We start from the raw sequence: 25,501 nt of genomic DNA on the forward strand, positions 1-25,501 counted from the left end.
TCATCTACTACAACCTTCATCATGGAAAAGTCTATCTTTAAAGCAGTTTGGCTTATAAAACAGCCTCATGAAGCAGTGAAAAGCTCAGAAAAAACTCACTCAAGCACTTTTTATGGCTTTTCATTGAAAGGGGTTTAAACTGTAGGAACAATTTGGCAGATAGATGGAGAGATTTTGAAACATATATATTGGTAATTTTGGTATAAGATTTAAACTCTAGATTCGGGGTGGTAGGTTACCGTGTTATCTGAAACCATATTAGAAAATGTGTATATCGATCGACCTTGTTTTAGTACTTCTCAAATCTCCGTAACAACCCTGACTACAGACAATAAGACGCAGCAAGTCTCTGAGTCAACCTTATTAAAGTTGAGTAGGTTCATAACCCAACCACTCTGCATCCTGGGAACTGGTTATAATATGCATTTGATGTAACTCATCTGTCACTCCTCTGTAAAGATGACATATATTCTGCAAAGCTTTGTACTGTGATACACTTGTTTCCCCCCACTGGAAAGTATACAAAAAAAACTGATAAACACACAAAACTTTTTTTTCTTCTCTCCTAACATCTCACTTCGTCACACTCAACTCTCAATGAGTTTTTTTTTAATCTTTCAGTGGGAGGCCTTTTTCCTTTTCAGCTCAGTCTCATGCATCTATTCCTTTCATTTATTCAGCGTCACAAAGCAGAACCTGTTGATATTTTGTAAAGCTCCCAGTGACTCACTGTATGCTTGCTCCATCCCATTCTGCAGCCGGTCACACAACACACACACACAGAATAGGGCTATTTAAACAGCTGGGCTCTGCATGTGTATTACTGCCATTATGATGGTGCCACTCCTCGCATTTCTAGCCCTTCTAACAGCACTCTGTTCTACTGTCACTATAGAAAGTTTCAGTAAATTCAGCTAAATGACCTCATGTTGATAGTTAATCTGCAAGTGTTTATATGGGTGCCATATTAACAGTGTCTTGAAGAAGCAGTCATAACACTTGAACCTTTTCATATTTTGCTTTGTCTCAAACTTTAATGTATTTTATTGGGGAGAGAAATGAACAAATATAGCCACATCATGCTGTGGGGATGCTTTGCTTTAGCAGGTACAGAAAAGCTATATAGAATGGACATAGTAAAGTGGACAGAGTTAAAACAAAGGGCAGTCCTATTAGAAAACTTGTGAGAGGACATAGTTAGAGGTCTATCTTGCAGGGGGACAATGAGACAAAACCAACAGGCAGAGGTACTGTATGATGGAATGATTTGGTTCAAAGTATATTATTGTTTTAGACTGTTCCAGTTGATGTCCAGAACTAAATTCAACCGAGAATCTGTAATAATGCCCAATAATGCTCATAAATAAACTTAGTGTGCACTACAGTAATTAAAAGGATAAAGCAGGTAGAGATTTGTAGGAAATGGGCGTGCAAATTATTGTACATCAAAACATCTCCAATAAATGGATATTTTGGACATTAACTGTTTTCTATTTTGTTTTTTTGTGCTGGTGGATCAAATTTCTACCATTCAAATTCAAATTGGTGGTTGCACAAAAACAGTCCAGGTGCCACAAATGGCCTGCCGGCCACACTTTGGATATCCCTGCTTTAACACATTAAATCCCAATAAAATACATTTCAGTTTGTGATTGGAGTATGACAATTGAAAAAAGATTGAGGAAGATGAACCACTTTATGATGCATTTCATTGTTTGAAGTTAGATCATTAGGAATCATCTAAAAACTTAAATTTATCTTTAAAACTCAAATCTACACATCAGCAGCTGTAAAATTATTTATTTAACTTCTTCACGGGAAAAGATAGAAAGTTTATGTATGTGGTTCATTTATTTAGGTTAAATCATGCCTACGAAAGATAACCCAAACAAGTTTAAATATGTGTAGTCAATCTTGTCAGGCTGTTTTGTCTAATTTCTGGTTGAAAATCCAAAGAAACTGCTGATATACAAAATGATTCTAATTCAAGCAGGCAATAAACTTACCAAGAGTTCTGGACATCACTGGTAGAGCTGAGCTCAGGACCAAGATGGACACACAGCAGCCGATGATCTAAAAATATGATAAAATGGTCCCATTTTAGTTTCCAGGTCACTCAAGCACACAATGTGCACTTTATATGTGGAGGAAGGAAAGCACCTGATAGTTCCAGTGCTGATATGTCCACACACATACACACCACTTAATGTTAAATTGGTTCCACATATTACACAATTAGTACCTCTGAAGTTGCTCATTACCAGGTTCCCTCTATTGTCCTTTCAAGCCCTTTCACTGAAGCGTCATGGCTAGTTAACAAGCTGCACCACTCCCAAACTCATTACCAAGTGAAAAGGTGCCCCTATAGGCTGAACAGAACACACATCCTCAACCCCCTAACACCCCCAGTCTCCCTCTGATGTATAAGAAAGGAGCTTGCACTTTGTCAGTGTTTACGCAACCCACAAACAAATATTGGACAGATCGACGAAAGCTGTTGTGAAGCTTTGAAGGGTAGGAATTCAGAGAAAAAGGAGGTAGAGGACAAAAAAAAAGGAACAGATGAAACTCCAGGAGTCCCCAAACACATCAGCACCTCTGGAGTAATTTCAACACCTTTGCCCTCCACTTGAGCCCATCTTTACCGTTGTCATGGTTGTGTCATCCTTCCTGGGAGTGAATCCCTCAAAGACACGCAGGCTGTAGAATCCAACGACGGAAGACACCATCAAGTAGCTGTTCAGCAAATCAATCAAGGAACTGAAAACACTTTGCTGCAAAGAAGCTTTATTGAGTCTTTTATATGTGTGCCTGGATTGCTCCTTTTCAACTATCATAAAAGGTGATGAAACAACACAACTTGTTCCCGGAAGGTGTTTGGCTGAGCTATGCCCTAAGCAAACAAGGCAGCCTTGGCGCTGTTGCTCTTGGTCATGGAGCATACGACAAACAAAGAGGAGGTCACTTGAAGGATACAACATGAGGATGATCTCCACCACCGCCTGAATCACGCCAAATGTGGACAAAGACGTATTCCCAATGCCTCGCTCCTGGACAACAAAGAAAAAATGCACAGTTAGCTCTCGTCGCATAGAGCACCCCTTTAAACACATCCTAAATTAAACAAAAGGTTTATGATAACTCTAGTTATTGGGAGTAAAATACTGAATTGCCGAAATCTTGCAAAGTCGGTACATGTTGCCCAACGAATTTTCCGACAGAATCAGAATAAAACCTGCTAAATAATGAATAGAAGAAGATGAAAGAGGCTCCTACAATATATGAACAGGTGTTTAAACAAAAAACACTATATTGCTTATGGTACGAAGCGTAGACAGGCTGAAAGCATGCCAAAAACATAAAAACAACAAAACAAATACTTAAGCAAATAGACTACATGTCCCTCCCCCTCAACCCCCAACCTTCTCTCCACCTCAAAGATCTTTGGAAATCAGAGCAAGACAAACATCTACATACTCTGAACATTCCAAGCAGCTGTTTTGTTATATGATTAATATTTGCTTTTGTTAGTCTTGGCACAAGAACTGACCTTTCAAAGTGAATTATATGGAGCAACTTAATTACTATATTGAACTAAACAGAGTCAAGCTTTGCAAATCTGAAATTAAGGCACCTACAATAAAAAGAAAAAAGCAAACGTGTAGTCGTCTTTGCTAATCCAGAAAAACATAAAACATTTCATATCCATTTATTCTGGTTATATGGGATTTTACTGAAAAATGTTACTGAAGAAAGAGAGAAAAAAAACCCCAGTCTGGCATGTTGTTTCATGCCTCTTAATGCAACCGTCATCTTTGGGAGCTTACTGCAAAGCCATGTTGCAGAGTTCTTACTCTATTACACGGATAATTTAGTAGAGCTGATGTAATTTATTATTGCAGGAATGGCGAGCATGCATTTGGTTATGTATGCTCTCAATATGCATGAATATAAAAACTCACAGAAGCTAGCTTTAGATAAGAATTGTCAGGTCTTAGTACAACTAAGCCTGTTTGTAGGAGGAGTGATGTATATCTTTGACTAACGCTTACAAAATAATTTAAAGATGGTATGCCCACAACAATAAAATCATTAACAGGTGAAATAAATCATTTGTTTAGTCATAGTATCTCAGACTAGTTTCTAAACAGGTCTCAAACAATAATGCTGCAAAAACTACTTTACAATGGCACACATGTTGACACAATCACAACTGGACAGGTATAATTAACCTGGGATTTCTCAATTAGGATCACAATAATCATACCATATATTAAAAACATAACCATTATTACACAGTCAAATGTCAGATCAGCAACCGAGGGGGTGAATATTTTTATTAGTTTGTATTGTGATGTCATTCCTAGTTTAACCCAACTTAACTGATATACAACTCAGTCTGAATCCTGGCTCTAAATGTAAAAACAACACAACACACACAGTAGGTCCATAACAGCAGCTTTATGGCCTGTATTATAATCCACATGCTGTGTGCTGTGTGCAGGCTTTAACCCACCACAAGACGTTTTTGCTTGGGAGCTGCACATTTATTTATTAATGAATTTATACACTAATATCCAAAAGGTGTGCTGCAAAAAGCCAGGTTTTATAGCAAAGTGGGCAGATTGTTTGGATTTTAGATTGTGTCACAATAATTACAGCATGGGAAATGAATTGAGCAGCTAGTTGTTTTTTTTTTGTTTGTTTTAAACCACATCTATTTAAAAATATATAGATTTTTAATGCTACTTGTACGGAAATTACCATAAACCTGAAGGTTAGGTGTCCATTTTACTAGAATACAACATTTTTGCGACAGCTAGCAACGGAAAGGACCTGCAGTAACATCTTTACTAGTCCCTCTCAGAGTTTGTTCATAAAGCCATTAAATGCTGCTCTCTTTAATGGAAGTAGCAGCAGCTTTACATGTTCTCTCTTTACTCTCCTGTTCTGTAAAGCCGAGTGGGACACTGCTCAGTATGCTGAAGACTGCAGCAGGACGCTCAGTTAGAAAGGAAGACAAACGTTGACAGGGCACTTTCATTGTGTGCGCTCCATATAACAATTAGCATATCAGGGGTTCATTTGACTTTCCCACAGTCTGAGGCTTTGCTCGGGTCGTGGCGCGTCCAGATGTCAAACCAGATGTTTTTCCAACTTTCTTTCCACTATCCAATCAAACTTTGGGCAGAGGGAATTTTTGTGCCAGAGGGGGAGCGTGAATAATGTGTAGGTTACATAGGTAAACAGATGGATTTCATATCAGTATTGATTGTTTAAGAGGACGTGACACCCCCTTCTTCTGGTCCTGTGAGATTAGATCAAAGGTGTGGCATTCATCCAGTTGAACAGACGCATAACTCGTTTTAATTGGGCCAAACTATCAGGGAGGACAGGTTCGAGCTACATGACGCGCGTAATTTTGGGGGGGGATTTTCGCAGATGTGTCAAGTCAAAGCAAACATCATCTCAATAAAATAATTGGAATGTGGAGGGCAGCCCTGTCAGTTGCCCGCCAGACGCAAAAACATAATGTGGGAGAAATAGGATACATAATGTTGCCCCCTTTTCCAGACAAGAATGCAACCACAAACGCACGCACATGCGCATAAGTGCACGCGTGTATGCACCTCTGAGTGCTGATGAGATGAGATACAGAAATCTTTAAACAGCTTTCTTGTTAGGTGAAGATGAAAATCTCCAAGAGTCATTCCACTCTCTCAGCCTCACACTGAGAGTCCTCTACTTGGCCCTGTTTGTCTTTGCGGCAAGGAGGAAAAGCAGCTTTATTCAATCACCGTGGACATGAGACACGTAACAAGCTCATTGAGTCTGCAGGCTGCTGTGAAATGACTCTGAATGAACTTCCAAAACAAAACCGGCAACACATGGTTGGGACCAGATTACCATCTTGTTGAGCTCTTTCTTCCGAGGTGCACCTGAGCATATCCGGAATTTGATTTATGTCTCTGCTGAGAGCATGGCAGGTCCGACAGGCGTGCTCCTCTGCAGTTTACATTCTGGGTGTGTGATAGTGTATGTGTGAGAGAAAGAGCTGAAAATGTACTGCAGTTAGAGGGCTTACCGTGGATCCTTTGGGCATGGCCGTCTCATCCACTAGAAGGTAGAGGATGTTCAGCGCCACCATAATGACAGAGATTGTCTGCAAACACAAAGGAAGATATAGATTTGTTTACATACAGCATAAATGTAAGGTAATTGTTCCATTTCTTTCAGAATTTGCCATTGTGATATACTTAACTTGCTGATTTGCAGGAATGGTGAGATATAATAACTATTTTGTCATTGTAAACTGCTCCAACATAAAGCTTTAAAAAAAAGCTAAACAATGAGAAGTAGGCAGGACTGTGACGCACGTGCCATGCTTCACCCTTCTCCTTTTCTAGTGGTATTAGATGGCATAAACAGTATCTTTCACACTGTAATTTATACAAAATCCCAGTTATTGCAAGTGGCTAATCAGCACTGTTTAAAACAACTATTAGATAAAAGTAGTTTCCCCACCCAGACTCTGTGGGAAAAGTTGAGTTTGGAGGTGACTGTGTTAGTCCCAGTGGCCACCAGCCAGGCTGCAGACGCCGAGAGCAAACAGAGCTTAATGACAGGTCAGCCTCAACACTTACCGTTCCTGCGAGCAGGATCAGCATCACTATGGGATACAACAAGTTCTTCTCCCATCCTGATGCTTTCTTTCTTCTCTCTAACAAACAGCAAAGTGCAATGTTAATCTTAAAGACGCTGGGCCTCGTTTATGAAACGTGTAAGATGCAAAAATAAGTATAGTCATTTTCACATTCACTTTGAGATGCATTACTCTGGACTTGACTGAGAGTTGTTTATGTTTAATTATGATGATATATATATATATATATATATATATATATATATATATATATATATATATATGTATATTTTACTTTTTTTTTTAAATCAGATTTTTTTCTGACATTTCACTTGTTTGAAAAAAAATAAAGGGACAATCCCATGGCAGGTCACACACAATAGTTTATATCTGTGTGGACCAGAAGAAAATAAGCTATGTCATCCATGCTAATGATACATGTTTATTCCCAGTGATTTCAAGTGATACTGGGAGTTATATTTGATGAAAATTCATTGGAGTACTTTGCAATTTAGAGAGACGGACCACAGAAACATGTCAAATGTTCTGCAAAGTTAGTGTATGAATCTGGGACAATGTAATTGATGGCTGATCAGCTGCACAGAGATTTTTTTCAAATTACAAATCTGTGGCTGATAATTATGTAATTGCACACAGGAGGATCAAACAGATTTGCCTTTATAAAGAGTGAACACATCACCTCAAATCTGACCTTTCACACACATCAAACAACCTTTTATTGGATGCTAGAGGTTTACTCATTAATGGAAATAAATCTTATTGATGGTAAATAAATCCTTAGTCTAAGAAAAATATTGAATCTCTTTTGCTTCTTTAAATATATGAGAAAGTTTGCTTGCTCTCAAATCCTTAATCAGAACTGATTTATGGTTAATTGTGTGATAAGACAAATTGAATATAGTTTAGCATAGCATATCAGATGCTACACTATAATCAATATTGCATTCAAATGTCATAACATAACCCTAGACCTGCAGTTGAGGAGGGAAAATTTGGCATCCAGAACAGATTTTTTTTTGGACAACAAGATATTTCAGTGGGAGATTGGGGAAGCTTGAATTTGGACTCATTTTTGTGCCCAAATATAAGCAGTGAAGAGTGTAACTTCACCACTTTAATATGTTCATCTGAAACCACACGACTTCTAACTGTATTGAGAAGATTCATATTGTTTATTTTAGTGAATTATATTGTAGGTTATGTGCACCAAACACATCTCACCTGCGAACGAAACCACAGCACCTCCAGGTAATACAAATCTCATAACCATCAACAACGATGCTCTTCCTCTTTAATCAGCCACACTCATCATTGCCTTAATTAACGGAAACAGTAATAAATCTCAAGATAAAATGAAACGCAGCAAAATTAATTTTGTGATTTATATTTTGGTTTCAACATCTAAGAGTGTGGTGGGCAAACCAACGTGACTTTCTTCCAAGCCAGATGAAACATTTCAATTTTATACCTACGTCGTATTTCAGCAGCTGATCAGTCAAGTTTGTAGTTGCGACTGACAGCTTGTAAACCTCATGCACTCTGTCGCTGTAACACTGTTCTCCTACATTGTGTATGTGACCGTCCTTATATCTCTGACATATTGATTGTCTTTGTCTATTCCCAACCAACAGTCAGTCCTCTGTATTCTCAAAGTGTATTCAGTCTGCTTGCCCGAGAAGTTTGCCAAGTGCATTTTATATGCACCATCCTTCTAAATTAATGACATCACTAAAAGGCTTGCTACAATATAAAGTTTGCATCTTGTCCAATATCCTAAGTGCCTTTGTGCTCTCCTTTCCCTGAAACACGGCTCCCCAAAAGGCTCTGGCTTCATTTATAATATCCTAAAATGGATGGAAAATTATCAGGCAGTTCTGATCCAAGTCCAAATTAAGAAATTAAGGCAGATGAAGAGGGAGCAGCTGCCTGTCAGCAATATGTAAAAAGCTAATGTCTTTGCCATACATTACTCTAGTAATTCAAGGTCTTAAAACAAAATACATCAGTCTTATCAGAGAATGCAAACGCTTACCCAGTTTATTCTTCTGATTTCTAATATTGTCCAGTTCTTTGGTGAGTTGAAAAGTAAAGCTCCCTCGGATGTAGGTGTGTGAAGATGATCCTGTGGAAGAACAAACTAATTAAACTTTTACCATCAGACAGTGCATCGGGCTTCACAAAATACTGTGCAGAGAGGTTTTTATTATTGTAATAAATATCAAGATTATCAACTGAAACTGTTTATCAATTGATATAAATTGTTTATATATATGCTATCTAAAATTAATATTATACTTGTTCAGGTACATCAGTTAATTAGAAGAATTTGAAGAAAATCATCTTAAAAAGTCAAGGTAAAAGAGGACTGCTCTTCCAACTCCAATTTTTAATTTACCAAAAGACAGTAGAAAAAAAATCCTCTGCCTCCCATCTTAAAATTGAATGAATAGGACTCTGAATAAACAACAACTCTTGCCACATCACATTGTGTCACTACTTCTTTAGCAAAACCAACACAGAGAAGCACAATATAAGAAAAACAACATGTATCCTTACAGTTTCCTTAAGAATTAAAAGATTAAGAAGCATCTAGGGCTTTCTAAGCAAATGCAGCTGAATAAGTGATTGTCAGCAAGCGTGAAAACCTCTAAAAAACACGACTGACAACTTCTCAACAGTCTCCTGATAAATTAAACATGTCAGCAGTCGGGGAAGTAATTCTGAAAGTACAAAGCAACAGTGCAATAATCTTAAACACACAAGGAAATATACAGCAGAAAGGTTAAACCCTCTAGAAATGTTATAAAAGACAGTTAATTTATGGATAAAAGTTATTTTATCACATGGTAACCATTAGATTTCACGAACTACTTCTACAGTTTGATTTAGCTTGTAATATTTTTTTAACGTAATTTTCAGACTTTTTTATTTATGCCATTTAACTTTTCTTCGTAAGAAAATTTCACCCAAGCATGTAATCCTGCTTATAGCACATGGCAATGTTTTTAAATTTCAACGTGATTTCACACTAAAACTACTCAGGAGCTGTCTCACACATGCCACAACTAGTTGAGTGGGCTCAGTAAGCCAGCAAGGGATTCTCCAGGAAAACCACAAGGCCAGCTCATTTAGGGCTAATTTATCTGTTTTACTCTGTTTTCCTTCCAGCTTGACATACTAGCATTGAAGGCCGGTGAAGCCAAAGTGGAAAAGTATCCATTTGCATCCCTCGGGGTGACTGGCAGATCGAGACCAATTAGCTCAGTGTTACACTGTTACTACCATGCAATAAAAATACCATCTTTCATCTTTGTTACAGGAGTGAGGGACTGATCACTTTGATCAAACCTCTTCCTTTCCACTGTCATTATGACACGCCCTGTCTGGATGAGTTTAAGTAGGTTACAAAGGTGAGATAGGAAGAGAGCAAGGTAGAAGTCTATGTCTAAGCCTTTAGAGATAACACTATCTGTCCTGGGATCTGAAAAGGGGAAAGTTTGAACCCTGAGAGCAAAATCAAAGAGAAAAGCGTAGCACCACAGGAAATGTCGAGAGTTTTGTTAGGCTATTTTCCCCTTCAATCACAAACTAAAGTGATCATCTGGGAACTCAAATCTACTCAGTCAACTTCACTGCTTTATCAGTTTTTCATACAAACAGGATTTTAGATGTAAAAAGTAGATATAAATGACTTCTTCACAGCTGAAAAACGAATAGATTGCATTTAAAAACAAAGAATTTTTCAGTTGTTGAAGCAAAAAGGGGAAGTGATGAGGAACTGAGCTGCAGTATCTTCAATGACATCATTCCATACTGAAGTTACATATATCCTTCCTCTCCCTCTGCTGGCACCGTCAAGTAACAGACTGAGTTACAGCAAGGCAGAGATGCTGAGTGAGTGCTCTGGCAGCCAGGAGGGCTCAGAGTTAATTCAACATATCCTCTCCAACCTTCTCCGGCGCTCAAAAAATTACGTCATCCCCAAATATGCTAAACACCATGCTGAGAAAAGAGAGGCAGTGGCAAGGTCATTGTGCCGCATAGCATCTGGACAAGCACCATGTTGCTTTGTTTTCAGAATACCAGGATGTAAAAACATCACTTTGCAATAAATTAGTTATATACCCCAAAATCTACATAAGACATGCATTAAAAAAAAAAGAGAGATTTTTTTTCTTGTCCCTACAACTTTAATATAAACTACTGGAGACATCCAGTGGTACACCACACCTGTGCTTGCAAATTAAATTCTGAATTTGTAAGCATATTTATAAATTTGTAAGCCAGATGTTCATAAATCCAGGGCTTGTCAGCCCGTTTTCGGCTTTTTTCATAAAGCTGAAAACGGAATCATCAGTTTTTACAAGCATTTGCTGTTTGTTGAGATGCTGAAGGGGACTGAGGTTTGCACAGATCCAAAGAAAACGTGGCCACACCTGAAAGATAAACCTGAGTGGATACAGTACTAAATGTTTAAATCTGCCTTACAATATATTTATGTGTTCGAGTCACAGAGTGTTTGACTTTAGCAGAGTTTCTGTGAGTTCTGCAAGTCATAAAAAGCCTTAAGTTTAATCATCTAAATTTAAGGCTTTAAAAAGTGTTAGATGTGCCCAGATTTAATGCTTGGTCTTAAATTATATTTACCTGAGTCTTAAACATTTTACGATTTGTTTATTCATTGCTCTTTCTATAATTCTATCATTTTTTCATGCACTTTTTATGCACTGGTAGAATTTAATTTGTCTGATCTGTACCGGTGTCATATTGTAACAAATATATATGTCCTATGTTCACAGCCTACTGTAGGCATTAGAGTTTGATAACTCAGATGTAAAAAGTACTTGAGTCACATACAAAAAAAACCCCCAAAAAACAATTCAAGTCATAGTCAACTTGCTGAAGTCATCAAATGAGTTAAATGGTTATTAAATATTTACCAACACTTGCAAAAAACCCAACTACACTTTTAAATTTTAGCAACTTGTAATCCGTTTCATGTCACAAAGCTGCAATATTTGGAACGATTTCTTAGTTTCTACTTCCAACCATTCATCTATCGATTTATTGGCATTTTCTTTACTGCTTGTATAAAAAAATAAGCAATTTTGACTGGTGTTTCTGTAATTACATGTTAAAACCACAAAGTAAGTGTAAATGGGCTGCAACAAACAGTTTATCATTACATAGTATGTTCATGTTATGTGAACTCTCTTGTTTTTCCACTTCAAAGAAAGTAGACACATGACTACTGATCCTCAAGATGTACTGATCCACACAATTTAAACCACAAAGATGTCCCTTTAAAATGGGCAATTACACATCGAGGGACCACAACAAAGAGCCCCACACGTAAACAAACATGAATGCATCGACTGATGAGGCTCAACAGTTTGCTTCTAGAAAACACAAACCGGCGAAGGGGATAATCTATCAGAGAGCGGACACAGGTGAAGCAAGAACACACTGACGTCTCTGGAGTGTGTCCTGTGAACTGTTCCTGAACCGATTTCTTTTCAATTCTCTCAGATCAAAGAAATGCCACCCGAGCCTTCGGTTTCACCAACATAGAAACATGAAAAACAAGTATTTGCATGTGGATAAAAAAAAACACTCGTCTGATAAGGCAGAAAATCCTCCCTCACTTCTAACTCCCACCTCTTTAACAAGCAGAATGAACTGCAGTTTGGCCTCAGTCCACTGTCAGACATGTGTTGACCACAGTTATTTTTTTCCCCTCACAGGGACTTGAAAAGATCAAACAGTTAAGGAGATGATAAAGAACAGATTACAATTATTCTGTCAGATAGTTCAAAGCTGGGCAGTGTGGAATGAGCCCCGAAGAGACCGTACGCATTGGTGGCAGTCTATGGAGGAGGCAGGCGGTGCATTCAAAAACACACACGCTATCAGAAAGAGATCTTTCTTTTACCTTCCTGGTTTGAAAGGATGCTTGTCCTCTTCATTTACTCACATCTGTACACTTGGTTGCGTGCTTGAGTTCATGCTAAAGTAGGTTTTGGAACTTAACTTCCTGCTTTTAGAGATAATTCCATGTCAAACAAGGATTTTATGGAACACAGAGGGGCTGGACATAGGAGGGAAATGCAGGCTAAAAAAAAATAACATTTTTATCATCTTTGAACTCTAAACTTTCCCTTTGTGTGCAATTCCTAAGAAAAGCAAAGGACTTTGGTCGCTTTTTCAGACATCAATAAAAAAGCAGGTCTTTAATGTCCGCAGCAGCAAGCCGCAAATTCCTCAAAAGCTTTAATTTCCTCCCTATTAACCAGGATACCATTCTAGTCCCGACATTAAATGAGGCAATCACTTCACCAGTGGTGACAGAGGCTCTGCAGAAAAACTTCCCAACCATAAAATATCGTCCACGGTTAAGGTGGCTACTTTGACCTTTGGCAGAAAGTTAGAAGAGCGGAGCCGTGTGTGGAAAAACCTATGTCAAGTGTGTGTGAATTTCTTTTGCCCCGCTGAATTCTCGATGCTAATTGATTCCAGTGAGGCCAGCCTTTATCACACCCAATAGTGCAGTCAACCTCTACCCCTGCCTATAACGTGCCAACACGTCTCCCACAGACATACCGTTTAATCTCCTCTGAAGGGCTTCCTCCTGCAAATGGATGCAGTAAATCTGCTCATCCAGGTCCTCCAGGATCTAAAGGGGAGGGGAGCAGAGAAGGGAAAGATGAAATGGGTTATAATTAGGTCCAAAGTGGGACTGGAGCGATGGCAGATGGGAGGATGAGTAGGTGATTTATTTGTAGTCCTGTCATGCTTTTAATGGCTGAATGTTGGAGCTTTAGGAACAGAAGAGCACAATGTAATAGATCTGACACGGATTCTGTTAAAAAAAAAAAAAAAAAACAATAAAGCATTTCTAACTTAACCATATAAATTTTTAATTTGAATTGTTACCTACCGTCGGTTTCACTAATAACTGGCCCATGACAGTAAACATCCTGGACATCCCCACAGGAGTGCACACTTAATAGAAAACAGACAACAACTATGATTATCACTTCTGTTTAAGTGCAAAAAGGAAAACAAAATTAGGGACGTTTATGTGCTGTGCATAGAATTGAATCAAACAACTTACTTAGCAAAAGCAGTCCTCCCATCAGGGATATACAGGAATAGAGGTATGGCAGGTAGAATTCCCAAAGATCTAGAAGAAATTATTTCATAGTTTTTTTTAGTTGATTTAACAGATTCATTTTTTTTATTTGCAGTGTGTAATGCATGTTTTCTAAGCACTTTTTAGGTCAGAGTTAAATTTCAACATTCTGCATTTGAATTTCTATTTAGAGCTGGAATCTGGACTAGTTTAGATCAGCTCTATAGTAACTTCTAAACTTATTTGTTATTAATTAAAAACAGAACAATTTAAATGTGGGCAGACTGTTTAAAATAAAGAGGTCGAATGGAATTTAAATACATTAGAAAAATGAGGTAATAAAAATTATTAAATTTAGATTTGGATAAGTTAAAGAAAAAATGTGTTAACTAAAAAAAATATATGTATTATTTTGAATTTTTCTAGATAATATAATAAAACGAAACATATCAGAAATCTCAAGTTTTTTTTTTTCTAAACTCTTTTCTTTTTTCCAAACATTTACAACTCAAATGATAAAATTCAATAGTTTGTAAAGGTTTTCAAAATGAGGTTGTTTCCTCTTAATCTCATCCTGTGAACGATTATGTGCAAAATAATTTTTCTACTTTAACTTTTATGGAGTGATCGATACTGGGTCATAAAGTAGATATTTAAGAGCTCTCGCTTTTTAATAAGAATATTTCTCAGTCACAGTGGAACTGTGCCCCTGTCTGACCCTCTTACAGGTTACATTTTATAGCTACAATAGGGACAAGGTGAAGAGCTTTACAAAAAGTGAATGGTTCATCCTTGCAGGATATTTTCTAAACTTCAAAAGCACAATGAAACACCAGCTGGTCATGAACATATTTTGATGCCGGTTTGAGGTTATCCAGTCATGATCATTATTTAGTCCAGAAGAATATGAATTATAAAAGTCACTTTTTTAGTCCAAATGTAGCCTGAACAAAGATGATGAAGGTCAAGTTTAACCCTTACATAATATTGCACCAACATTATTTGGACACTAACGGATATGTTTAGATGTTTCTATGTCTTATTTCAAAAAAATCTCCATGTAACTTAAAACAAAATTAGTTAAATTTGAAAATGCATGACATTAATAGTTTAATTGAAAAGAAAGATATTAAGCCACTTACCATAGAGTGATTCCATACTGGCTGCATCATTGTCAATCAGGGCTGATGCCACCCACACAATGCCAAGAATGAGCAAAGCCAGCAGGAAGAGCATCACAAACGTCTCCAGAATGCGAGCCTTTATGCCCTGACAGAGGACAAATTATGGGTTAAAGTTGAACATAAATATCACAGTAGAAATCATCCCAAAAGACATTATATTTCATCACAGTAATATTTTGTTTTTTGTTTTCTGTTACTCATGCAGTCGAAATAATACAATTGGAGAAGCAGCAGAAGTAATTAGAATGGCTTTAAATTAACAATGAACTGTCAAAGATATGTTCCCTATTTTAATACAAAATGGTCAAATACTCAGGCTTTAAAATGAATTCGGTTCCTGGGACATGGACACTTCTTGCGTGTCAATTTGAATTTTCAAGGATACCATTCAGGCATATCTTTCATTGGGTAATTCAATGACCTATGTGCATGAAACACATTTTAACATTTACAAACACTGTTAATTCAATCAATTCATAATTTTGTAAATTATAAAATAGATTTACGATTCTTTTTTTCTTCTTCTAAAACCCAAGACTGGCGTTGACAAAAGTTGACCAGAAACCAGCTAGAACACCTGGACAGCTAACTCGACACCAAAGGAAATGTGATGCAAAATGACCAGAAACACGGAACATGGAGAGTGCTGTTCAGGAATACAGTGAATTGACCCGATTCTTCTGTACAATAACAATTTATTTTTGCACAAATAGAGACAAAAAATATTTCCAAACGTCCACTCATTTCAACATAATGGTTAATAATTAATAATGGGCAATGTCTCCATATTGCCCATTAAGCAAATTCAAAATACTGCTACAATTTCACAGTACTGTGTATTTATTTTTATCTGACAGGTTTATTTGTTTCTACATTAGGATTTAAAGTACGTAATAATAAAACTTTTGAAAGAAGAGGATGGTTACATTTTCTTGTATGGGATGTTCCTAATTATGGAAAATGATGTATAAAAAACTTTTTGCATCATTCTCTTGTCAAAATTCAATTGAAAAACAGCTCAAATCTTGATTTCTTATTATTTCTATATTTAAAAAAACATTTTTCAGTTCTTTATCAATTTTATCTAGTTATTAGGATCCAATGTAAACGATCAAAAGAGCCACTTGAGGCTCCGGAGCCGCAGATTGCAGACCCCACTCTAAAAACCCCCAGAATACCTGGAGGAGAAGAAAAAAAAAAGTAGACAAAGGGTGAACATTTGTACCCATACAGAAAGACTTGCTCAACTTATATTTACCAAAGTGACATTTGTGTTCACCATTTATTTACCTTTAAGCTATCCTTACATAAAAATACTTACTGGATGCCACTTCCAACATCTGACATTTTCAACAGGAAGCAAAATTCCCCCAACACCAAATCACTCCTTTTTAAACTGCCTCACCTAATAACAGCATGACTTCCACTAACCCTACACAAACATCACATAAAGGCTCCCATGGATCTGTGTGTAAAACAGCTCTTTTATACACGCTTATTGTAGTCTATAAAATAGGCCCAACAGAGGCTGACAGTGGCAGAGGCGAAATTAAAAAGAGGAGGGGAGCAGGGGTGTTCCGAGGGGCGCAGCTACTGTCTGCGATCAAGAGCAGACCTCCCATATGGGGCCGATTAGCAACTCCCTGAGTACCGCGGCCAAGTCCCATGTTGTGTAGACGAGAGAGTTTTGGGGTAATTTGGGTTTTCCGGGTCACAAACTGCTGAGTGGTTAATAAAGCCCCTTCCTATCTGTTCTCACAGTTTCTAAAACCTCCCTCCTCTGGTGGAGACATGAGCTGTCTAGGGCAGAAAGATGGATAGGTGCTCCCAAACACATGTAAGGTACACAACCAGACATGGGATAACAAGCGTTCCCTGCCTTTTTGGGGAGTGCCATTTAAATTAAGGACATGTGAGCAATTTGTTACCAACTAACATAATGGCTGTGTGGTTGCTGTTCAGTATTTGCCAACAAGTACATTAAGGAGAACCCTCTTCGAATGCTTCGCCTCTTAATCATGAGGCCACTTTATAGAGTGGACCCGGCTGCGGTTTGAGGAAGTAAATCATACAATGTTCTTCATTCCTCAGCACCCTTCCAAGTACACCTGTCCTTAGGGGTCTGCTTTATTATACAGTTCCACCACTGTATAAAAGCTTTTTTCTTCCCATAGTAAAATGTATTGGTAACTTACTTTAAAATTGCGACATTGTTTTATGTATACACGTACAACACAAACACTGGGTTGCCAAAACAGTTTTAATTTTGTCACACCGCAACCACAAACTGTTCTATTGAGATTTTATGTAATAAAATCATTATTTTGAACTGAAAAGTAAATGAACTGAAACTTTTGTCCTTAACCCTCTCTGAGCCAACACTTTGTAGAATCACCTTAAGCTGTATTTACAGATGCAGTTCTTTTGGAATAAATCAGGGTAGCTTTGCAGATTTACAAACCAAACTCTTTGTCCGTTTTTCTTTTCAAAACAGTCATGCTGCCGTTGATCAATCAAACTGGTCAGAAAGCGTCAAACTGGAATTTTAAATTGAATTTAGGTCTGGGGTTTGATTGGGTCGGATGAATATCCCTTGACTTAAACCATTCTATTAGACCTGTGATTGTATAGTTGAGGTCCTGTTTGAACGTAAACCTCTGTCCGCCGCAGGCTTCAGTCTTTAGCAGACATTAAATAACTTCCTTTCAGCTACAATCAGCCTTCACTCTGAGCAGCTTTGCTATTCCCTGCTGAAAAAAACCATCACGTCATGCTGCTGCTGTCATATTAATTTAGTAGAGCACCTTCCTTCACACCTTTATGTGTCCCTGGGACAACTTTTAAACTACAAGGACTTCTCATGTCTTTTTTTCAACTATGTTATTTTTTTTCTTGACACCCCATAAGAAAGGACACATTTGTAGAGTCAATTATTACTAGTGGTCTTGTTGAGAAATGCAACCACTGGTTTGTATCTCTGCAGCTCCTCCAGTTACCGAGGGCCTGTTAATTGCTTCTTTGATTCATGCTGTCCTGATATGGAGGGTATGAATCAAATCATTGGCCATATCTTTACAAGTTGTGTCATAATCTGTTTTCAAATGGTTGATAGAACAATGTCTTTTGAAATACTGAAAGCTTAGAATATTCCTTTATCACATAATTTCTCCATAAAGCCCTCCACAACTTTATCCCTGACCTGTTTTGCCGTTTGTTCACTAATGTTCCCTAACAAATCTCTGAGGCCTTCACAGAACAGCTGGATTTATACTGAGATTAAATTACACACATTTGGACTCTGATTACATATTAGGTGACTTCTAAAGGCTCACACTAGATTACCTTTAAGGATATCAGGGTCAATTGAGTGAAATACAAATCAAAGCTACATGTTCTAATTAGTATTTTTAATTTATAAAAATAAAAAAAGTTAAAACCAATGTATTACTTCCCTTCAACTTCCCTCTATTTTGTGTTGGTCTATTACTTAAAATCCCAAATATCTGAAGCTTGAAAAAGTTCAAGGGACCTGCATAAGTTTGCAAATCACCGTTTCTGATAAAACGTCCATACATAACCACACATCTATTGAGTCTGTATTACCAACCATTATAGAAAAATAGGACTGCAGGCTTATTCACATCATTGGTGTAAATCCCCTACAGCATCCCTTTGCTATTATTGAGCAATTACATGCCAATCACCTCTTATTTCAGGAAAAGCCTCAGTGAGGGTAGAATTTTCTAGCACAACAAAGAAGATAATGGGCAGAGACCAGAGTGCCCCAGTGTGGCTAACACAAACACTACAGCTACTTTACAGGTGACTGGACAGGGACACAGAAGAACCATTTAAAAACATCAACAATGTTTGCACATTTTCTTGTGCAAAAATATTCTGAAATTGGTGACTCTATGCATCTACAGATTTGACTAACAATTTTACTCACTGTCTTGTTCATTAAACTCTTGCATCCTTTGTACATTAGGCGGACATGTTAATCTTGCATCGCACAGCCGCATACAAATACACTCAACACAAGAAGAGGAGAAGAAAAAAGACCAACAAGAATAAAGAGGAAAAAATAATGAGAGGGAACAACATAGGGAGACTGGAGTCAACGACTGAGCAAATCTCAATCCCCAGAGTTAAGAGAGGTGAGAGAGGAATGCTTTCAGGGACTTCAACCACGTCCCACATGTGCACTCTTAAGGATGCATCAAAACACGCAGAACCCACAGGCAGGACATGTGTCCAGTCAAGCACACCAGTCCACCTTAACAAGCTGCCCATGCCACACCGAAGGTATATTCCCTTTAGATACGTCTCTCAATCATTTATAAGGCTCAAATCATTCCACATTCACGTCATTTAGGGCAAAAGCAGAGCTCATCACCTCCTTCACTGTCATCTACAATCTACTGTTTCAGGCATAATTTCACTCAACACATTATTGGAGAAGAATAGTGGCTTTGTTTTGAATCACAAAACAAAGCCACTATGATGAAAGTCACAAGGAGGAAAGTATGGTTCATAAATAGAAGCCGTCCAAAAGAGTCATCATTAATGATCAAAGTTTTAATAGTCAAACGGTGAAGGCTATGGAAAAAAACTACAAAAAAAACCCCTGTGCCTTGGCATCCAGAGTGCCCGTTGAAAGTTTCTATTCTTGCTATTCTAAATGTGTAACTACCTCTAAATATAGCAGATCTAAAATATTCAGCATCCCCTGATCCTCACACCGACATCCAGCAAGGGGCTGGTTGCCTGCTTCAAATCTGCTTATACAATACTGGAGAGATTTCCAAGAAAAGTGAAAAGCATCATAAGAGACGTGACATTTATTCATCAAATAATGCCAAACAAAAGTATTCATAACACTTAAACTTTTCTACACTTTGTCACATTACAACCACAAACCCTAATGAATTTATTTTATTGGAAGTTAGCAGTTAATTGTAAAATCAAATGTAGAAAAAACTACCCATGTTTTGAAAGATTTTATGCAAAACCAAAAGAATAAATAAGTAAAACTGAAAAATGTGCCATGCTTTTTTAATCCACCTCTAAGAACCAGGATCAAAAAGTGAAGAGTATGCTACAATCCTACCAAGGCATGGCGACCCAACTAAACTGTCAAGTCAGCTAATAAGAGTCATAATCAGAGAGGAAGCAAGGAGGTCCATGGCTCATGTGGACTACACAACTGTTAGCAGTGGAGACCACTTCAAAATGAAGGCCAAGTAGCTCTATTGGCCAACATGCAAAATACTGTGTGTGAGGGAAAACGTAACACTTGGACAATAACCCTAAACAAGTTCTGCCAGAGCACAAGGCCAGGCTTAAATCCCACGGCGAAGTTGTGCCAAAAGTTCAAAATCAATTTTGGTAGAAAATGCCAATCTGACTGAAACCGAGTAGTTTTGCAATGAAAAATAGGGTTGATTGAGACACATCCCAAAAATACTTGCATCTATAAAATCTTCAAAAGGTGGCTGAATGCTTATGTATGCCACTTTCTAATGTTATGCTTGCAACAAAATTTCAAAACTATGCATGTTTCATTTCCCTCCTTTAAAATTATGAACGACTTTGTCTTTCTGTATCGAATAAAACCCAATAGGTTTCAATGTGACAAAGCATGAAAAGATTAAAGAGGTACGCAATCTGTTTACTGTACCTAATGAAGTACTATGTCCAGTGAAATACCCCAAGACCTAAATAGATGTGAATCATTTTCCCAATTTAAAGAATCAATTGAACTGGAAACTGCTAGGTTTGAATTTAGCCTCAGCAAGAGACTTGATGCCTATAGCGAATACCTCTAAAAGCGAAATAGAGACAAGCTATTTGCAAAGCTCCTATGCCCGCACTAATGAAGAATAAATAAGAGAGAAAAGTGAGAAAAAGGAAGAGGGTCCAACAGGAGCTTCCTTGCTGCTGCCATCAATTTTGAGAAGGTCAGTAGGTGGTGGCAGAGACCGTTCTGCGCACCATCTCTCTGCCGACTGTCAGGTAAGCGTGCAACAAGGGCCAAGAGTGTAAAAAGTAAAGGAGGGGGCAGGGTCAATTTCACATCTCAGCAAAAACACTGTTCTCTTTGGTAAAGACGTGCCAGATGCTCTGGGACCTTGTTAGTGTATCCTTCAAGCAGTCGGCAGCAGCACAATGACCGTGTCAAAGACAGAAAGCAGAAAAGGACATTCCCCTGTAAACCTGCTCAGTACACTTCTAAATACCGTTTATACTTCTTAACGAAGCAACGATGACATCTGAGACTGCAAAATGGTCCCCACTGCAGCAAAACGCAGATTTATTTCATTTAACTTTAGTACACAGTCACTTCAAAAAAGAAGAAGCATCCATTCTTTTTATTCATAAAGTGTGCTTCTCAGAAATGAAGAAATGTTTCCTCAGTTATTTATTTAGTTATTCTTACACCCAGCAACACAAGTCATACTTTTCCAACACTGCCCAAATGATTGATATCTTTCTCTGAGCAAAAACAGCTTAGACTTTGGTCAAGAATCAGTTAAGTTTCATTCGCAACGTTTCACTTCAGTTTAGAAAAACTGAGTCATGAAAGGACAGGAAAATCTTGTTTGTCCTTTTTAAAATTCCCCCGCTCGAGCTAATATGTTGCTGTGGTAACCAACATTGTAACGGGCAGCTTTAGGGAGACACTATGACCCTAAAGGAAGGTATGTAAACACCACTATATTCTCCGGCTGGGCCTGCCTAGAAAGAAGGCCTGGGAAAAATGTCTGCATGTGCAGGAGATTTGAAATAAATATCCAGGCTCCCATTGTGGAGCGCCAACAAAGAGGAGTATCTTAGTAACACCAAACAGGGTTTGCTCGGCGAGACGTTTTCACCCTCTCCGCCTCCCCCTCCTCCACAATAAACACACTTCTCATCATCGGCGGGTTAGGGCTTAGGATGAGATTGATGAGGAGTTTCTTTAACTACCAGATGAAACCTGTTGGCCCTTCGCTGGGTCAGTCGCAGGGTCAAACTCGTTCCAACTCGTTCCAGGATCAAAAAGATTTCAATACTGGTTGGGACTAAAAGACTATTCAACACATAGCGCGTTGGCAGCTTAAAATAATAATTAGCAGCTGAAACAGATGGGAAAAAATAGAAACCCTTTATGCTTCTATACTAAAAATAGATTAAGGTTGTCTTTATCAAAATGTGTTTTAACAAAAATAACTTCAAACTACCTCAGATTTAGTTTAGTTGATTGAAGCCACTTAGATGGCTGGAGAGTACACTTTTATAGTCTTTGGGAGGAAATGCAAATTAATTCAGTAGGTTATTATTGTTCCAATTTAATGAGGTTCACTATTAAACAAAATCTGTAAGTTGAGCTCCATAAACTCTAATAAGTTACACTAACAACTAACACCACAACAACCCTGGGCGCCCAAAGTAATACAGGTCTTAAGCAAAAATCTGAGAACACGGCCATAAAGTGGGAGACATTTTACAGCAGCAACTAAAGCTAGATCATAACTTCTGACATCACAACCCTTAGTCGCCCTGATTCATCCACAATTTGGACAATTTGTTAAACTGTTAATCATTCAGGGTGACAGAGGCCCTAAAGAGTTCCGCATTAAAAAAAACACACGCATTAAAAAAGAAAAAACATCCACATTTCCATCCTTATTCCGTTGGCGTCTTTTAGTGCATCGTCAAAAGTAAACACAGCCACATGAAAAGGCTGACTTATAGTGTTAGCGGTGAAATTCATCATTCACTTCATTTCCGCAGGCAAAGAGACCTTGCGGGGCTACAACATAAGCCCAGGAGGTTAAAATGCCACATAAAACCTTATTACATCTTGGTCTAATGCTATTATTGGATGAAAGGATAATATCACATTATAAAAATGGAGATCTGTGTTTTACGTTCTTCTTGCTGTCGGAGACACTATTTCCTTTACAGGCGGCTACGTTTTTTGGGGGGGTTTTTTGGTGGGGGGATAGGGGATACTTGAGTGTCAGCCCACCCCCTCCCTCTCCAAACACAATATATATCTAAAAGTGAAGCTCAACACTGAACAGTGCTTCCTCTGAACAGATTTATGGAAGCTAAGCTGCAGGAATAAATTTTGTTCAAGTCTTATTTGTTAAAAAAATCTATACAGTACCTTAAACTTTTTCTAAACCACAATTTTCAATACATTGTACTAGGATATATTTTTTGTTTCATGCAGATGTTGTGTGCTGGGTTAGGAGTGAGCATTTATCACATAGTTTATCATTTACCGTGATAAATTTCTTATAAGAATTTTGATTTATTGTTGTCACAATAAATTCTAATTAATGACATTTAACAAAAAAAGGTCTGTATTACCGGAATTGATGTTTTTACTATTATCTCCAATGGTTGTTCATTGAAAGCACCAATAAATCAATACATTTGAAAATCTGATTAAATGCAATTACCATGTACAGTTTAATGCTACAAATCATGATTCTTTATGCGATTACCAACGAGAATGTTTTTATAGGGCAGTATTTGTATTTGGGGGCCTATAATTGCTGTGCCACAGTTGCAGCCATAAACAAGAAAAAATAGTTTTAATCACAAAATATCTTGATAAAGCTTTAAATTCCATCTCATCCACTCCTATTCAGGGAATTAGTTTTCCACCCCATATAGCGTTTTGCATGTTTTGGTCTTATCTGGGCAGAGTCCTTTCTTCCACTCTGCCCCCAAGGCTCCTCTTATTGGAGCTATGGATCTCTGCAGCTCCTCCAAAGAAGCCTCTTGGTTGCTACTCTAAATAACGTTCGTCCTGCTCTGCCCATCAGTTTGGGGAAACTGTCTTAGTCGGTTTGCAGTTGTACCATGTTCTTCCCAGTTTCAGATAATCAGTTGAGAAATGCCTTGCAAGATGCTTGAAACTCTGACTTTTGCTTTATAACTCTGCCATGAACATCTCCACAGCTTTATCCCTGACCTGCAGTGTGTGTGTCTTGAAAGCATCATGATGCTGTTTGTTCACTGATGTCGACTGGATTTTATTAAACCAGTTGATTAGAGATTTCTCTGACTCATTTGCAAAACAATTTTTCATCATCTTCTGTATGCACTTCTATGCACTACTTTGTATTGATATCACAATACCTAACAAAACCTAACAAAATACATAGAAGGTATGGTTGTTATGTAACCAAAGTGGTATTGTGACTTTTAAAAGGACTATACTACTATGTTGGACCACTGCTGTATATTTTGAACTGACAGGTTTTGGAGTAATTTCTTTATAACTAAGATTCTAAAGACAGAATTGGTCCCCTTCATCGCTATGTGTCGGGTTCCAATTGTTCCCCCCAATATACAAGTTAATACAACTTGTTCCAATTTGTCCCTCTCTCAAAATACTAAAAAAAAACAGAAACTTGTTCAAATTAAAAAGAACAAACAGGAGAATTGTTGTCCTTCCTACACACCAGGACCAGCTGTCTACATAAGAAATCCAACTGAAACAATTAGTGGCCTGCCTATCCACTACAGTATGGACTGATTTTTATGTGCTTTGGCCAGGAGGGACATAAACCAGAGAGGTTTCAAACTGTGACACAGGATAGAGGCATATTAAAGGTAAATCTTTCCCTTTCCTTTCTGCAAGGCTCTATTGTCCTGTCATGTTGCTGCCACTTTATGGACTTCTGGGACACGAGCACCCAGCCTTTTTTTTTTCTCCTTGGGGTACGGTTTGAGGGAAGAAGGGGGGTTCGGGTAATCAATTAAACGAGGAAGTTCGCTGAGCCTTACAACTCGATTATTAGCCTGTGCTTTTGAAGTTTTATTTTCGGGGGGCTGGGGAAGGGGTGACAAGGAATCAGGCTTTAAATCAGTGGGGCCGATGCAGCAGTGTTGAAGCGTTTGCAGCCTATGGCCTTATTGAAAGGGTTTGTCAGGATGTGGCACTGAGCGAAGACCAGATTCAGACTTTCATGCTTAATGAGCTTTTTTTTGCTGTGGCAGTTACAGTGGCCTGTCTGAGTCAAGCAGAGGGCACAGGCTACGCACCTGCTGCCACTGGCTGTTCACAGAAAATCTCCTGCACCGTGCTCATGTAACTCAATGTCAATCAATGAACAGAAAACCCATGGAGAAATACCTTAGAAATATAATCGTGTTTCTATAAAGTAAAAATGTATAGAATTCTGATTGTCTAAGAATAATCAAGGATGTTCAAATTTGATTTAGATGATAAAGTTCCGAAAAGTTCCCAAAGATATTGTGTAGCATCTGTCTTCCAGAACAAGCTATGAGTAAAGCAAATCTAGAATGGAGAATTTGAGATTTCTTGTACCTTTTTCGATCCAGCAAATCCCTCAGACTCCAGAAAGAAATAGGCAAATGGCATCAGGACAAAGAGGCAAAGGTTGGAGAACAGCGACACCAGGTTCCACAGACCTGCAGAAACCCAACAAGCCATTAGCAGCACATACAGAGGAGCAATTCCCAGTTTACTACTTTAACTCTTAAAGATACCACGTG

The 25,501-nt window shown here is 38.0% G+C and overlaps 1 protein-coding gene across 1 annotated transcript in view; it reads right to left on the reverse strand.

The window, feature by feature from the left end:
* lmbr1 (limb development membrane protein 1) overlaps positions 1–25,501 on the reverse strand; it is a 38,660-nt gene that overhangs the window by 6,889 nt on the left and 6,270 nt on the right. The window contains exons 5-15 of the mRNA XM_032551464.1: positions 25,314–25,417; positions 14,939–15,065; positions 13,779–13,847; positions 13,602–13,666; positions 13,265–13,337; positions 8,697–8,786; positions 6,645–6,721; positions 6,086–6,163; positions 2,977–3,050; positions 2,646–2,736; positions 2,007–2,073 (exon numbers count right to left, since the gene is read on the reverse strand). Coding sequence (XP_032407355.1) covers positions 2,007–2,073; positions 2,646–2,736; positions 2,977–3,050; positions 6,086–6,163; positions 6,645–6,721; positions 8,697–8,786; positions 13,265–13,337; positions 13,602–13,666; positions 13,779–13,847; positions 14,939–15,065; positions 25,314–25,417 — 915 coding nt within the window. The remainder of the gene's footprint in view (positions 1–2,006; positions 2,074–2,645; positions 2,737–2,976; positions 3,051–6,085; positions 6,164–6,644; positions 6,722–8,696; positions 8,787–13,264; positions 13,338–13,601; positions 13,667–13,778; positions 13,848–14,938; positions 15,066–25,313; positions 25,418–25,501) is intronic.

The sequence above is a fragment of the Xiphophorus hellerii genome, chromosome 21 (genome assembly GCF_003331165.1).
Source record: "Xiphophorus hellerii strain 12219 chromosome 21, Xiphophorus_hellerii-4.1, whole genome shotgun sequence".
Taxonomy (NCBI): domain Eukaryota; kingdom Metazoa; phylum Chordata; class Actinopteri; order Cyprinodontiformes; family Poeciliidae; genus Xiphophorus; species Xiphophorus hellerii.